Source organism: Lissotriton vulgaris, chromosome 3_1, assembly GCF_964263255.1.
Source record: "Lissotriton vulgaris chromosome 3_1, aLisVul1.2, whole genome shotgun sequence".
Taxonomy (NCBI): Eukaryota; Metazoa; Chordata; class Amphibia; order Caudata; family Salamandridae; genus Lissotriton; species Lissotriton vulgaris.
Window position 1 is genome coordinate 1245941708 of NC_141689.1, and position 13980 is coordinate 1245955687.

A 13980-nucleotide genomic window follows, 5' to 3' on the forward strand; every position below is an offset into this window, starting at 1 on the left:
GGTGAGGACACGATTCCCTTGGAATTTTATAAAGTTTTCAAGGAACATTTAATCGAACCTTTTAGGGGCTTGTTACAAGATATCGGCCAAAATGGAATTGTACCGGAATCTTGGAATTTGACTCGAATAGTTTTTTTTCTAAAAAAGGATACATCTCCTATTGAGTGCGGGTCTTATAGACCTATATCTCTTATCAATTCGGACGCCAAAATCTTTTAAAAATTTTTAGCTACTCGATTAGCACCAGCAATGACCGAACTTGTATCATGCCACCAACAGGGTTTTATCCAAGGCAGAGAGACTACGTCGCACATAAATACGGCTATCTCCGCTTTTGATTTAGTGGAAAAAAAAGGACTCATCTGGGTATGCTGCTTTTAGATGCACAAAAGGCTTTTGATCGGGTGGATTGGAAGTTTTTATGGGGGGTGCTGGAGATGATGGGCTTAGGGGGGCGTTTCAAACAATGGGTTCAAGCTTTATACTGTAACCCTTATGCTAATCTAATGTACCTTGGCACACAATCGGAAATATTCTCCATACACAGGGGTACTCGCCAAGGTTGCCCACTCTCTCCTCTTTTATTTGCACTTTATATTGAACCTTTTATTTTTTCTTTACAAGCCAACCCTCAAATTATTCCGTTAAAGCAAGGCACAAGTACATTAAAGGTAACAGCCTATGCAGATGACTTAGCCATATTTTCACCTGAACCAGCAAGAGCAATGATTGAAATAGAAAAAGAGGCAGACAGATTTGGTAAACTATCTGGATATAGGCTAAATGCACACAAAACACAGGTGGTGGTAATTTTAATACAGGGGATAGTTTAATTGGGGTTAGCACGGTAGCTGTTTATTTAGAGGTTAGAATAACTTCACGGGTTAGCCAAATAATTTCACTAAATTATGAGTTATTGTTCAAAGAAACGGCTTCCCTTTTAAAAAAATGGCACAAACTCCTGATTGGCATTATGGGTCGTGCAAATATAATTAAAATGAAGATATTGCCAAGATTCCTATATCTTTTCAGATCTATTCCCTTACATATTCCCAATAGTTTTTTTAAATGGTTGGACGGTCTTTTTAGTAGTTTCCTCTGGGGTTACAAGACTGCACGAAGAGCTATGTCTCTACTGAAGTGTCATTTTGAACAAGGGTGCATATATTTTCCAGACTTCAAAATGTATTTTTGGTCTTCTTTTACAGCATGTCTTCAGAGCTTATTAAATCCCTCATGTTCGACTTTTTTTCATCAACTGTTATTAGGAGAAATTACCAATATGTATATTTATAAAACTACTGACCCTAACTATTTCAAGTGGGTTAGATTTAAGACGATACGGGACACTATCTTTATATGGAGAAATATTTTTAATAGCTGTAGCCAATCTTACTATCATAATAAACTACCGTTGTGGTGCAATCCCATGCTCCCGGAGATCTTTCATGATAATATATCACGACAGTGGGCGTCGTTAGGGATTCGGTCATTAGGGGACTTATATGATCACGCAGGGTTTGCTACATTTGAGAAACTACAAAATTTGTTTAAACTACCAGCCCATATGTTTTATAAATATTTGCAAGTTAAGAGTTTTCTTTGGACGCATTCGAAACTGACTAGGATGGTGGAGTCAGATATATGGGACTTTCTATATCAGGACAGAGCTAAATGCAGGATCAGTTGCATGTATAAAATCCTTACTAGTAATCGAAAAGGGGATAGTAATAAATTAGCTTATAAATGGAGCATGATACTGGGCGAAGAAGTTTCGGAAACGGACATAGAGCAAAGTTTAAATATAGTGCGGAAGTCTGTTCATGCTACTAACCTACAAATGCAGCAATATCGTACTATTTGCAATCTGTATTATACACCAGAAAGAATAACTAAATGGGTTAATGCCAGCCAAACTAGCGCACGCACGAAGTGTCCTAAATGTGATCTCCAGGCTGCAAGTTTGATACACATGCTTTTAGAATGCCCTAAATTGAAAGATTTTTGGCAACAGCTCGCTGACATCTGCTCTGAGAAGTTAGGGATTGAACTTTTTATAAATACAAGGGATATTATGTTAGGACCTCGTATGTATAGCTACCAACAAAACTGGCTATTATTGATATTGTTTGTGATGGGTAGACTGGTCATCGCTAGAGCTTGGACTGACATACATCCTCCTAATATTAGGGATTGGTGGGCTCTACTGAAGGAGACATATTCAATGGAACATATATTGGCAAAGTCTAGGGGTTCACAGGCCCAGAATATACTTAACTCTGTTTGGGGACTCATTTCGGAATATTTTTGATATGATTTAGCATTATTATGATACATATGATCTTTCTCGTATTATTATAACTCTTATACTATTTGAATATGTTCTCTCTATAAATATTTCTGCTTATTATTAGTGAATAAAACTATTGAATAATTGAAATACTGTTTATATTACCTGCTGACTTGTTGAATAATAAAGATATTTAAAAAAAAAAAAGTCAACAGCACTAATCTATTACAGTCGAGTTCTGACGTCACAATCCCTGCAGCCAGAGCCATCAACTGGAGTGAAAGGCAGGTCGCGTCACAGAACAGCAGATTAAAGCAACAAAAATGAAACACTGCTTTTCTTTCTTTTGCTCAATTTTTAAACCTTACAGTGAAAAGCAGAAAGAAGTTTATTTTTTGCACTCATATCATTCTAGAAAATGTATAATCTTTCTGCATGTTTCTACATATTCTTAGCTACTGCAGCTTTTTTTTTTTTTAACTGACTTGTATTGAACTGTTCCTAATATTGGGATGGTTGTTCCGTGATGCAATGATACCATTCAACTGCCTGCACTCACTTGTCAACATGTGTTAATAATGATGTGTAACTATGTACCATGAAATGTAAAACTCTCAATAAAGGAATGTAAACAAAAAAAATTAACTGTTCCTAATATCTTTTTGCAGCAAAGATCTTACAGATGTTTGATGTGTTTAATTTTGCTCTAGAGGTTTTATTTTTATTTTTCAAGTATGCAAATAGGCTCTCACTTTCATGTGAAAGAGCTACCCACCAAGGTTTTAAGTGGTTTATGGGAAAGGTGATGTGTAATCATGTATTATATGGAGAAAGTACCCCATGCCATACATGAAAAGGATATTGCAAGCCACCTCGGAGCACAACAACCTTATAAAGTAAGTCAGCCTTTGGCCTCGTTCTTCTATATGGTTATGGAACGCCTCAGTAAAATGGTTGATAGGGCAAAAGTAAAATGCCTGGTTTCCAGCAAACTCAGTTCGTTGCCATTTCTGTGCCTCACATTTCAGCCTTTCCCCTCTCTGGCTTCACTCGCTGATACCAATACCACTGTAATTTCAATATCTATCCAATCACAGTTCCCTCTTGACATTACTGGGGATGATGCAGAAAGCTAAGAATCCAGGAAGTAAAAGAAGCATGAGGGCTGGGAATAATTCAAATGGTTCTTCCACTTTGCGGTCTTGAATATTCACGCACCAGTGTAAATGTATATGAGGGTGTTGTTGAGAGTGTATGGGCTGAAAACATTAATTGTATCCCCGCCAAACTATTTTTCACTTTTCACTTACTTGTTACATTATTACTACTGTGGCTTTTCTCCGCGTGCGGACTGTCCAAGGGACATACATCATCACTTTCTTTAACTCTTAATGAAAAGATTGAGGCGGCAATAAGAGGACCTGTTGTTGACAGAAACAGAATGTATTGATTAATATACAAATCCTTATGCAGTATCATCATTCGTTAAGTAATGACTACAGACAACAAAATGTTTGACATGGTGCAAAAAAGAGAGATAAAGAGTAGGATCCATGTACAGGTTCATCTTTGATTATTTACTATATTGTACTGCGGCTTATATTTAGAGACCTCAATAATTTAAGAGAACTCCCTGCAAGGTATGTAGTTCCCTGCTCATTTGGAGACTTATGTCACAATGTTGAAGAAGCTTCTTTTCTCATGTTTAGTCCCTGGACCCCGATGTTCCTGTCATTAAAGAGAGCAATGGGTGTAGAGCTGTATCTATGAATATTGCATCACATGTACTGGCTGTACCTGACCAGCTTTACAACCTACACACTGACATCAGTTTTAAATATGGATTTTAAGTTGTTTTCATATAATTTGCCCCATGTGTACACTTTTTATTGTCCAACCTGACAGCACTGCTGTTATCAGACAATTAAGTAAGGATCACTGGAAAGGGGCTTTGATTCCGCCCACAGGTTGGGAGCCAGGTATACATGTTTTGATTGGGCAGAAGTTGTGTGCTTCCACAAAAACGTGCTTGCCCTCCTCCACACCACTGTGATCATGTTTTATTTATTTATCCAGCAACCTGAGCTTGAACTTTTAGGGCACACATGTGGCATTGTAAAGCTATTAAAGTGCCTTAGATGACTAATTACCGTATAGGTTTTTTTCTCTCGAAGCAGCGCCGGCGAGAGGAGGGTAGTCAATACCTTACGTGGATTTTTAAGTCTGGCTTGACAGTGCAACTATCACCTGACCCTTTAACCTACACCAATATTATTATACAGTTCTTTGCTTCCACAGAAATACTTATCCATTCCCATATCTAGTCCCACGCTATCTACCTGTAATTCTTCACATTAACATTCAACATTCCTTTAAAGACAGACTTATTGGCATTGCCAATGTTTGTTACATCTATTGATTAGTCAAAATAAATAATTGGCCAGTATCCCAGAATGAGTATCCTTATTAACAGGTTTGTAGGGTGTACAATAAATAATTTGCCTGAACAGCTGCAGCAAACCTTCAATATTTTAATGTCTCGTTATTAAATCTGTCTTAGTATCTTCCAAACCTTTACTTCTATTCATAAAGGCAAATTTTGGGTGTGAAAAAGTGTTCAATTACCACATAAGCAAGAGAGTTAGGATATCTGTTAACTCACAGGATTCCCAACCTATGCAATAGGGTCAGCTTAGGTGAAAATGATGGTGTCTGTGTCCTATGGAATCCCACTAGTTGTCAATCTTGCTGTAGAGTCAGGCTGTCTAACTGCACGAAGCCACTGTTCTTGTTTCTGGGAATCAGCAATGGAATGAGAAGTTGTGAGGTGGGCACTCCCATATGTGGTCCATCTAACAGTACCTCTATTTATATACAGTAGAAGAGAGCTTCCTCTTTCCTTCCCATTCCAGTGATTTATTATTAACTATTAATTTGAAGAACCATGGGGGATTCGGACGCTCCAATATTCCACTGCTAATTATTTTGAAAAATAAACAAACAAAATTGGAAAAGGTAGCAATTTTATTTACTTTTGTCCAATGCTTGGTCCATGGATCCTCAAAGGATTCAAGGATCCAGGCGATCTGATAGTCTGGGAGCAACTGAAAACATTTGTTGCAGCAGCCATTACAGGATTCCAGGCACTTAAGTCTGCACTCTGAAAAGAGTGGTAAAAGGGACCGGGAAAACACCTCCAACCACAAGGAGGATGTGCCTTTTTACAGGAATGCACCATACATGGCCAAAAGGGTAAGCTTTCACTAGCCGCTTTAATGAAACATGGCCAAAAGCCAAGCCCTGTGCCCACATCATGCTGTATAATAGCATAGGACTTACAAAGCTGATTCAGAAGCCATGTAGCAGGTAGGGAGCCTGATTATAAAAGGCTAAATGCAGACATATTTTCACAAAGTATAGTGGGGATTGAGTGCACAAGACTGGGTAGGAATGTTGGCAAGCAGCCCCCAGTCCCTGTGGTGCACAGAGAAAGGTCATGAGCAGTGGGAGAGTTGGGTGAACAGAAGGCTGTGTGCAGGGCATGGCATGGCTTGGAGAACTTCGCCATTGGCCAGGCACTGTGGCTTAGTCCCACTAAATACAGCCAAAGGCAATGTAGAGCAACAGCATATGCCTCGTGAGAGTTTGAGCTCAGGCCATAAGGCTTAGGTCAGGCCCTATGGCTGATGTTCGCTGCCTCTGGCAGAAGTATGCTCACAGTGGCGGTTGGCTTCACTGGATGTTGGGCAAAGGGCCTGGCTGACCCTATAGGACCAAACCCCATAAAGTCGGAGTTGGTTATATTGAAGGAGGATGTAGCATATGGAAGCCACATATGGAGCTCAGACGTGAGTCCCATGCACTCCACACCACTGGATTCAAGCAAGCCGGGCTGAAGACAGCTGGAATGCCAGAAACCGGTCTTCGGAAGCTTGTTTCCGGTCCAGGGAAGACATGGCTTGGCAGTTCCGGCTGGACTGTTCCCACGAGGCACAGGGTCAGACTGATTTGCATATGGCCATGTCTGAACTGGGGTGGTGTGGAGTGCAAAAAAACGATGGTTTTAGACCCAGATCTATGTAGTGGGTTGAATGTATGACATTGTTCTGCATTCTGTCCATCACCTGTGGTTTTTGCATTTGTCACCCTGAGTGGGATATGTATGCTCAGACATGAGTGCCATGCACTCCACACCACTGGATTCAAGCAAGCCGGGCTGAAGACGGCTGGAATGCCAGAAACCGGTACTCAGAAGATTGTTTCTGGTCCAGGGAAGGCATGGCTTGTCAGTTCGGGCTGGACTGTTCCCATGAGGCACAGGGTCAGACTGATTTGCATATGGCCATGTCTGAACTGGGGTGGTGTGGAGTGCAAAAAAACGATGGTTTTAGGCCCAGATCTATGTACTGGGTTGAATGTATGACATTGTTCTGCATTCTGTCCATCACCTGTGGTTTTTGAGAAAATAGACTGACAGCACCACCATATGGTAGATTATCAGTCATGGCTGAAAAAAAGAATGTTGAGCACCGGAAAGCACTGGCATGATTTAAGCACTTCTGTGGCAGACACTTTCTTTCATGTTTACACTGACCATTTACAAATAATGCAGGGGCATAACCGTGAAATTTGAGCCGCATGCCAATGAAATATATATATATATGTATATGGCACACTGTGCATGCTTTTCATAACATATTCAAGGGGCTAATTATCTATGCTGTACCTTAAAGCCTGGAGCATCTTTATTTTTTAACTTGTGCTTTGCTTTTAAATTCGCCGCTTGTGCACTCACCCTCATTTTCACCCCACTCCTCACTTCGCTCTGCTTCCCTGCACAGCCGATTAGGCGCTGCAGCAGGGGAACGGCGAGGAGACACGCCATCTTGGAGGGAGTCCTGGGTTGGCAGTGCAGTTGCACGACCCTCCCACTTCCCTACAGTATATCATGCCTATTCAATCCCGGCCGCGCGCAGCAGCCGCGCGCAGCGGGCGCACCGAAGGCGCGCCAAAGGCAAGCCTGTCTGCGCCCGTCCGCGACCGGCCGGGACCCGGGGCCCATCACTATGCCCGAGATTTATCCTACTCCTTAATCCAACTTCACGCCTGCCAGGGTGACTGGTCTATCAGTCCTTTCATTCAGGCACGCATCGGGAACCTTGGCATATCTTTGCCCGCCCACTCACCTCCATTGTCCCTGTCCCAGACACCATCGCAATCATCGGCGCCTTTAGAGCCCTCTCCGCAGTCCTCACCCGCCCCTCCTGCCGCGGCCACCGCCTTTTTCCTCAATACCCGCTCGGCGGTTAAGCATCAACTCAAACTATTTAATCTTCTGGACTCCCCAAAACCGGACTTTTTATTTCTTACTGAAACTTGGTTTTCCCCCGAGTCACTGCCTGATGTTTTTGCGGCTCTCCCCGACCCCTATTATGCCCTCCAAGCCGATCGCCCGGGTGGGAAAGCAGGTGGTGGAGTGGCCATGATAGCCAGCTCTAATTTTCAGTTCTGGCTCCTGCCCTATCCCGCTATTGCATCAATCGACTTTTTGGCGTCCCCCGTTCAGTCAATCTTGCGGTCCCCCTTACTTATGCATTATTCTATCGCCCTCCTCAGGCCAGGCCCCACTTCTTCTCAGCTATTCAGGAACTGCTGGCCACTCTTGTGGTTCATAATTCCTCCGTGCTGCTCTTGAGCGATTTTAACTTCTGGCCCCACTACTCCCGGGAAGACCTCACATCTAAGGACTTCACTGAATCTCTTTATTGTTTAAATCTCACTCCCCAGATCCACATCCCCACCCACACAGGTGGCCATATTCTCGATCAGATCTGGTCAGCCAACCTGCCTATTTCCTCCCTTACAATCTCTCCCTGCATTTGGTCTGACCACTCTCTGATCTCTTTCTCCCTCAACCTTGGGGCTATTAATAAACTCTCCTTTCCCAAAAATACCTGGGCTCGAAATTAGAACCGTGTGGACGTGGCCGCCTTGTGTTCCTCCCTTGCGGCCTCACTCCCTCACCTGGCTGATGCCTCCCCTGACTGGCAGGTGGCCGCCATCAACAACTGGCTCTCAGCCTCCTGCGACCTAGCTGCTCCTCCTAAGCTAGTTAGGTTGTGTCGCTCCCATGAGGCCAATAGATGGTTCGCCAATGACCTTAAAGCCCTTAAACTCTCACTTAGACAAGCTGAACGCCATTGGAGGCGCAGTTACTGCCCCATCCTTAAGTCCCAATACTCAGCCATCCTCCGTGACTACAAGAAAGCTATTGTATTGGCCAAAACAGAGCACTTTTCCGCTAAGATCTTCCTTGTGGCTAACAAACCCAAGGAGATCTTTACCATTGTTCATAACTTAGCAGCCGCTGACAGAGTCTCTCCTCAACCGGCTCCCTCTCAATCTCTCTGTAATTCCCTTAACGGCTACTTCATTGAGAAGATTGCCACCATTAAACACAACATCCCCCTGCCCACCGCTTCCTTTTCTCTCCCCTCACTTCCTCCTGCATCTATCTTCCTTGATCAGCTTCCCCCAATCTCTAAGGAGACCTTTCTTACTTTGTTGAAGAAAGTGAAACCAGGGTCCCCTTTCGACTGCTGCCCTGTCTGTATATTGAAGGAGCTATAACCAAAGAAATGAATACCGCTGCACTCCAAATGTGTATAGAAGGTACTTGAAGGTAAACCAATTATTGAGTCTTACAGGTACACCGGGCGAGCAAAACGCATCGCCTCTACAGAGTATCTATATAAAACCAACAGTTCAAAAATCATCAACAAATTTCACCAACGGGGGTACCCCAAAAACATCACACTCATTGCAGAAAACAGAGCCAACCTTAAGAATCGTGATGAATTACTAAAACCTACATTGAGAGTTCAACATCAAGATACCCGATCTGTATTTGTATCCAAATACTCTACCCACTCACGCCAAATCAAAGAGGTAATTTGCAAACACTGGCCACTACTACAATCAGAAACGGATTTCAACCAGATTTTTGAAAAGCCTCCTATCTTTGCGTACAAACGCACTAAGACTATACAAAATGTAATCAAACAACCCACAACTACAAGCCACACCACTTTTAAAGGAACCATCCCGTGCCACAACTGCAGTCACTATTACAGCAAAATTCCTGGATCTACTATGGCTCACCCTACCCAAGGCACCACCATTAACCTTCAAGTAAATGCCACATGCGACACCAGCAATGTGGTGTACATGATTAAATGCCCATGTGGTCTCCCATATGTGGGCAAAACTGAACGCAAAATCAAAACAAGGTTAAATGAACATCGGAGTAATATCCGCACCAAAAATCTAAAGTCCAATATTGCTGCACACTTTACTCAACAGTCTCATAACCCCAGCCAAATACGATTTTTAATCTTGGAAACAGTTGACAAAGAACCTCATAAAGACAACAATAAACATTTACTACAACGGGAGTTATACTGGATATACCGATTACAGGCAGTTCAGCCGAAAGGACTAAATGAACGTCTTGAATTCAGTTGCCATCTATGAATCATTTATGAAATTATGACATTTGATACATTTTGCATTATGTACTTATAGATCTCTCTATTTAGCTGTGATCAGCGATTGTTTTGTTTAACATGATGGTTAAGAGTATGCTCATTTTTTGGTTCTTATTTCCTACACTCTGCTTCAATTCTTTTGACTTCTTTTCACCATATTTTCACAGTGTTTGATGGTTTTGTTTATCATATTTTGCTTATTCTTTTTATTCCTTTTATCTTTCCTTAGTTTCGTCTTTTACTCCATTACTTTCCGTTACCCTCACACCCTTCTATGTCGCCTATATGGGATTTGTTTTCACAACTTTCACTCTAAATCTTTAGGTTAAGAACACCGGGTAATTGGTACGTCTCTCTTTTATGTTTATTCTACATGTGGAATATCTTAACGCATACGCGCATGCGTGGCGTCTTCCGGGTTCTTGCTTCGTCCTGAGCCTGGTTCTCGCTACACTCGTTTACCAGCGTAAATCCACCTTTTTTCACCATACGGGTAAGATACTCTCGCGTTTACTGATTCGGATAGCTAATGCTACTGGGCTAAAATTTTGGGCGTCTTTTGTTTTTGAATTTTCGAGCACACTTTTTCATCACTTTCATGACTTTCTTATCACTTGGTTTCTTTTGAATACAGTCGGCAAGCACGGAATGTTTTCTGTTTCCCTACGTACATGCACTCTCTGACTATATAAACTTGTTCACATGTGTTTATCCACTCTGTCTCTCGTCTGACGCATCTGTTATTTTATTTTCCATCGATTTTCACGTTGGGCACTTGTTTGAACACCTCTACCCATCACCCTCATTGGTTTATCGTTTGATTCACGTTCCCCCCACCAATAGGTCAGTTTATACTTGTATTGCCTTGCTCCTGGATAACAGTAAGATTTCATTACAAGACATGGAGGCTAGCATTATGCATATAACTTTTCATGCAACTCCAAACAGCCGCAGCCGATTGGAGAATCGCAATTACATATATTCTTCATTTCTATTTACTTACAGACCCCCTGAGGAAGCGCGCTTTTGTGCGAAATGCATTGGGGATTTTAAACAATGTGGATGATTGACATACTGTCTATGGAAAATTAATTATGGAATATACGTTGTGGTGATCTTGTCATATGAATTTAATATGATGACAACAATAAACTGTTGAAGAAACTGCAAACTTCTATATAGTAAAGAACATATTTTACTTCGGATAAATTGTGTTTAATAGTATACAGAACAGATTGTGCTCAAGAGTACCCCGGGTTATTCTTACTCGCTGTAAGATTTTCTACACATTTGTATATTGAAGGAGGTCATTTCCAGCTGCCCTGAACCTCCGCTTACTCTCCTCAACACTTCTATCACTCAGGGAATTGTTCCAGCTGCTTTAAAATCAGCCACAGTGATTCCCATCTTAAAAAACCCTGGGGCTGATCCTTCCTCCCTGTCTAATTTCCGCCCTATTTCTTTGCTCCCGTTCCTGGGCAAAATCCTAGAGAGCCATGTTACCACCTGCTTCTCGGCTTTCACCGAGGAGAACCATCTTTTGGCTTCCCATCAGGCCGGCTTCCGTCCAGTCCATTCGACGGAATCTGTTGTTATCTCCGTCCTGGATTAGCTTAGGCAGAGTGCGGATACCAACTCCCCCCAGGCTCTCGTTCTCCTCGATTTGTCCGCCGTATTCGACACGGTCGACCATTCCATCCTCCTCGACCGTTTCGGGGGTGCCGGCATTCGGGGGACTGCCCTGGCCTAGCTTACTTACTTCTTACAAGATCGGACACAGGCCGTTCACTTGGAGGACTTCTCTGCTCCCTCCTGTTCTGTCACCTGCGGGGTGCCCCAGGTCTCTTCCCTTTCCCCCCTTCTGTTCAACCTCTATATTCACCCTCTCATCGCTGCCTTACAAACAATGGAAGTGTCAGTATTTAACTATGCTGACGACCTTCAGCTTATTTTCAACCTTTCCTCCTCTCACGATTCTATTCTTAAATTCCACACTGTACTTACTTTCATCTATGACTGGATGAACTATAACCACTTAAAACTTAATCCGGATAAGACGGAGCTGGTCCTCACCGGTGGCCTTTCCAGTCCATGGTCCCCTGCCTTTTGGCCCCCTGCCCTTGGTTCCCCCTTACCTTCCACCAAAGCAAAAACCCTGGGTATCCAAATTAGTCAAGATCTGACCATACGCCCCCAGATCAGCTTTGTTTTGTCGACCTCTTTCTTGTCCCTCCGTATTATCTGCAAAATCTCTCGTTTCTTTTCTGTCGAGGCCCTTAAACTCATCATCTCGGCCATGATCATTTCTCGCCTGGATTATGTCAATGGCCTTTATGTAGGGATTCCGGCGTATGAGCTTCGGCGCCTTCTACTTATCCAAAATCAAGCAACGTGCCTTATTTACAGGCTCCCTAAGTGTCATCGCGCTACCCCCCTACTCAAATCCCTCCACTGGCTACCCATTTTCCAGCGATCCCTATTTAAGTTGGGCTGCCTGACCTTCATGGTCCTAGTGTTTGTCAACTCGAAAATTCGTGCCTATCTCCCCAACAGAAGCCTCCGCTCTTCCACCAAGGCTCTCTTGGAGGTACCTCGCTTTAGGAGGAAAAAACAGGGAGGCCTGCGGTTCTCCACCCTTGCTCCCCGCTTCTGCAACGCCCTCCCATTCACTATCCGGTCTCTGTCTACATGGATTTTCGCAAAGCTCTAAAAACTCATCTCTTTTCCCTAGCTTTTCCACTACAGTAATCTCCCGGCACTTCCTCCTCCTCTGATGTCAAGTCACAGCGCCAAGAAAGCGCTAGGTGTTAGTGCGCTTAACAAATTTCTTCAACTTCAACTTAAGGCTTATACGATGTTTACGTTGAGTTAATATTACATCACTTCCAATATTAGTTTATAAAAAAAGACTGTGCATAATACACAAACGTTATAATCAAAACAGAAATAATCACTCAAGATACATTTACTAAGAAACTTGCCAACAGAAGTTCCAGCTCAAACGTAAATCATTATTTCCTTTACTCAATAAAACTTTCAAGGCTATGGACACTACCAAGCAGCTTAAAGTGGGAGAACTGGAGCTAAGAGAGCGGCGTCGACACAGGGCCTAGGTCTGTCTGTGTCAAACTGCCTAGGTCAGGCCACAATGGCCCGGCCCCATCAGGTGAAAACTTCAGCTCAGGAGCCTTGCACTAGCTCTGTAGGTCCAGCTGGGTTCAATGTCTTCCCTTTTTACAGGCTTCTGTGGGCATTTCCGGGCTGACTTAGACTCAAGGAGCTCAGGACGCTCGGTGTGCATTCTGTGGACCCCGCTGTGGATGGTGATTCCTGTAATGCCAGTGTTGCCTGTGATTTGGAGGACAGATTTGGCCACGGAGGTTGCCGGGCGCTTGAGCTGCACTCACTAGCTGGTGTCCCGGTTGGAGGCTTGTGCTTGCCTTAGGTCCTGGTCGTTGCGGTGCCCCCTCTCTCAAAGAACTTTGGCCCCTAAAACATATTCCTACATTCTGTGTCAAGCCGTCCTGCGGGTGCCGCTTTGGGAGGAGGGCTAGCTTCACAGTGTCGAGCTGGGGGGTGCGGGCAGCGGAGGTGGTTCCCAGGCCCACCCTGATTGGCAGGCAGATCGGAGTGGCTTGTGGCGGTAGTCTTTGTGTTTAAATTGCAGTGCTGAGCAATTCGTCTTGAAAAATACTGGCATTTGGCTGTTGATCATTTAATTCTAGATTATCTATAAAATTACTAGTGGGATTACCAGTTTATCTGTATTATCTGTATTATTCCTTGGACATGTCTGGGTAGTTTTTCTGTCAAGTTTTTTGCCAAATGTTATATGCTCATTCAGGGTCACTCAGAAACGTACAGTGTAGAAGGAGTGAAGCGCAGCAGAGATATAGGCTGCAATATGGGCAAAAAAACCTCCTACGTGTATGCTTCAAGCACAGACAGGAGAATAATTACAGATCCTTAATGTCTGAATCACCCAATGGACAGTGTGAAAATGTGCCAAATATTAAGAGCTCACTACAGATACTTAGAACTAGGGTAGTGAAACGAAAGGAGCTTATAAAAAAAGCAAGGTGTCTTGAAGGTAACAAAAAATACGATAAAGATTATATGTTAATCTATGATGCAATCTGGAGA

At 43.1% G+C, this 13980-nt stretch overlaps 1 protein-coding gene across 1 annotated transcript in view; it reads right to left on the reverse strand.

Annotated features, from left to right (window-relative positions):
- The window catches only part of LOC147727735 (uncharacterized), a 126179-nt gene that overhangs the window by 92274 nt on the left and 19925 nt on the right, over positions 1-13980 (reverse strand). Inside the window, exon 3 of the mRNA XM_086961735.1 lies at positions 3601-3711. Coding sequence (XP_086817861.1) covers positions 3601-3711 — 111 coding nt within the window. The remainder of the gene's footprint in view (positions 1-3600; positions 3712-13980) is intronic.